This window comes from Orycteropus afer, unplaced genomic scaffold (assembly GCF_000298275.1).
Source record: "Orycteropus afer afer isolate SDZICR_OR568_19922 unplaced genomic scaffold, OryAfe1.0 scaffold01243, whole genome shotgun sequence".
NCBI classification, from domain to species: domain Eukaryota; kingdom Metazoa; phylum Chordata; class Mammalia; order Tubulidentata; family Orycteropodidae; genus Orycteropus; species Orycteropus afer.
In genome coordinates, this window is record NW_006922830.1 from 170,564 (window position 1) to 171,594 (window position 1,031).

A 1,031-nucleotide genomic window follows, 5' to 3' on the forward strand; every position below is an offset into this window, starting at 1 on the left:
CTCACATACATGAAGAGGAGAGTTCCATGGTAAATGGACACTCCAGTGAGGTGAGAGCCACAAGTGGAGAACACTTTTCGCCTCCCTTCAGCAGAACGCATCCTCAGAATGGCCACCAAAATGAACCCATAGGAGATCAGGACAATCAGAATTGTGAATATTTCAATACAGCCTACAACATAGAAGAGTAGAAGCTGATTGATGTGAGTGTCAGAACAGGAGAGAGCAAGGAGTGGAGGGATATCACAAAAGACATGCTTAATTTCATTGGATGAACAAAAGGAGAGGCTAAAAGTTGCTGTTGTGTGTAAAATACCATCCAAAATACCAGCAACATAAGAAGCAATGATGAGTGGCACGTAGACTCTGGGTGACATGTTAACTGAATAGAGAAGTGGGTTGAAGATTGCTACATAGCGATCATATGCCATAGCTGCCAAGAGGAAGCATTCTGTGGTCCCAAAGGTGACAAAGAGCAGCATCTGTGTAGCACATTCAAGGATTGAAATGGTTTTATTTTCTGCCAGGAAATTGACTAGCATTTTTGGGGTGACAACTGTAGAATAGCAGGCATCTAAGAAAGATAATGCACTTAGAAAATAGTACATGGGGTTGTGGAGTCTGGAATCTACCACGACTAATAGAACCAGTCCCAAATTTCCTACCAGAGTAAAAATATAGATTGGAAGAAATAGTAAAAAGAGATAGACTTGCAGCTCAAAATCATCTGTGAAACCCAAAAATATAAACATGGTGACTTCAGTGACATTCTTCAACTGAATCCTGTGTGGATCCAGTTCTGAGGACAACACTGACATTTCAATTGATATTTATAATTCCTAAATGTAATGGCAGTCTCTGAATGGTACAGGTTGTTAATAGGCTTGCTGTTAACCGAAAAGTTAGTGGTTCCATTCCATCCAGCTGCACCTCACAAGAAATCATTGTCTAATACCAAAACCTAGCCATTCAAAATCCTATGGAGAACAGGTCTAGTCTGATACACATGAGATCACCTCAAGTTGGGATCA

General features: G+C 40.6%; 1 protein-coding gene across 1 annotated transcript in view; it reads right to left on the reverse strand.

The window, feature by feature from the left end:
• Positions 1-818, reverse strand: part of LOC103213061 (olfactory receptor 1094-like) — a 22,348-nt gene extending 21,530 nt beyond the window's left edge. The window contains exon 1 of the mRNA XM_007958958.2: positions 329-818. Within this exon, the coding sequence (XP_007957149.2) occupies positions 329-818 (490 nt within the window). The remainder of the gene's footprint in view (positions 1-328) is intronic.
• Between the last annotated feature and the right edge of the window lie 213 nt (positions 819-1,031).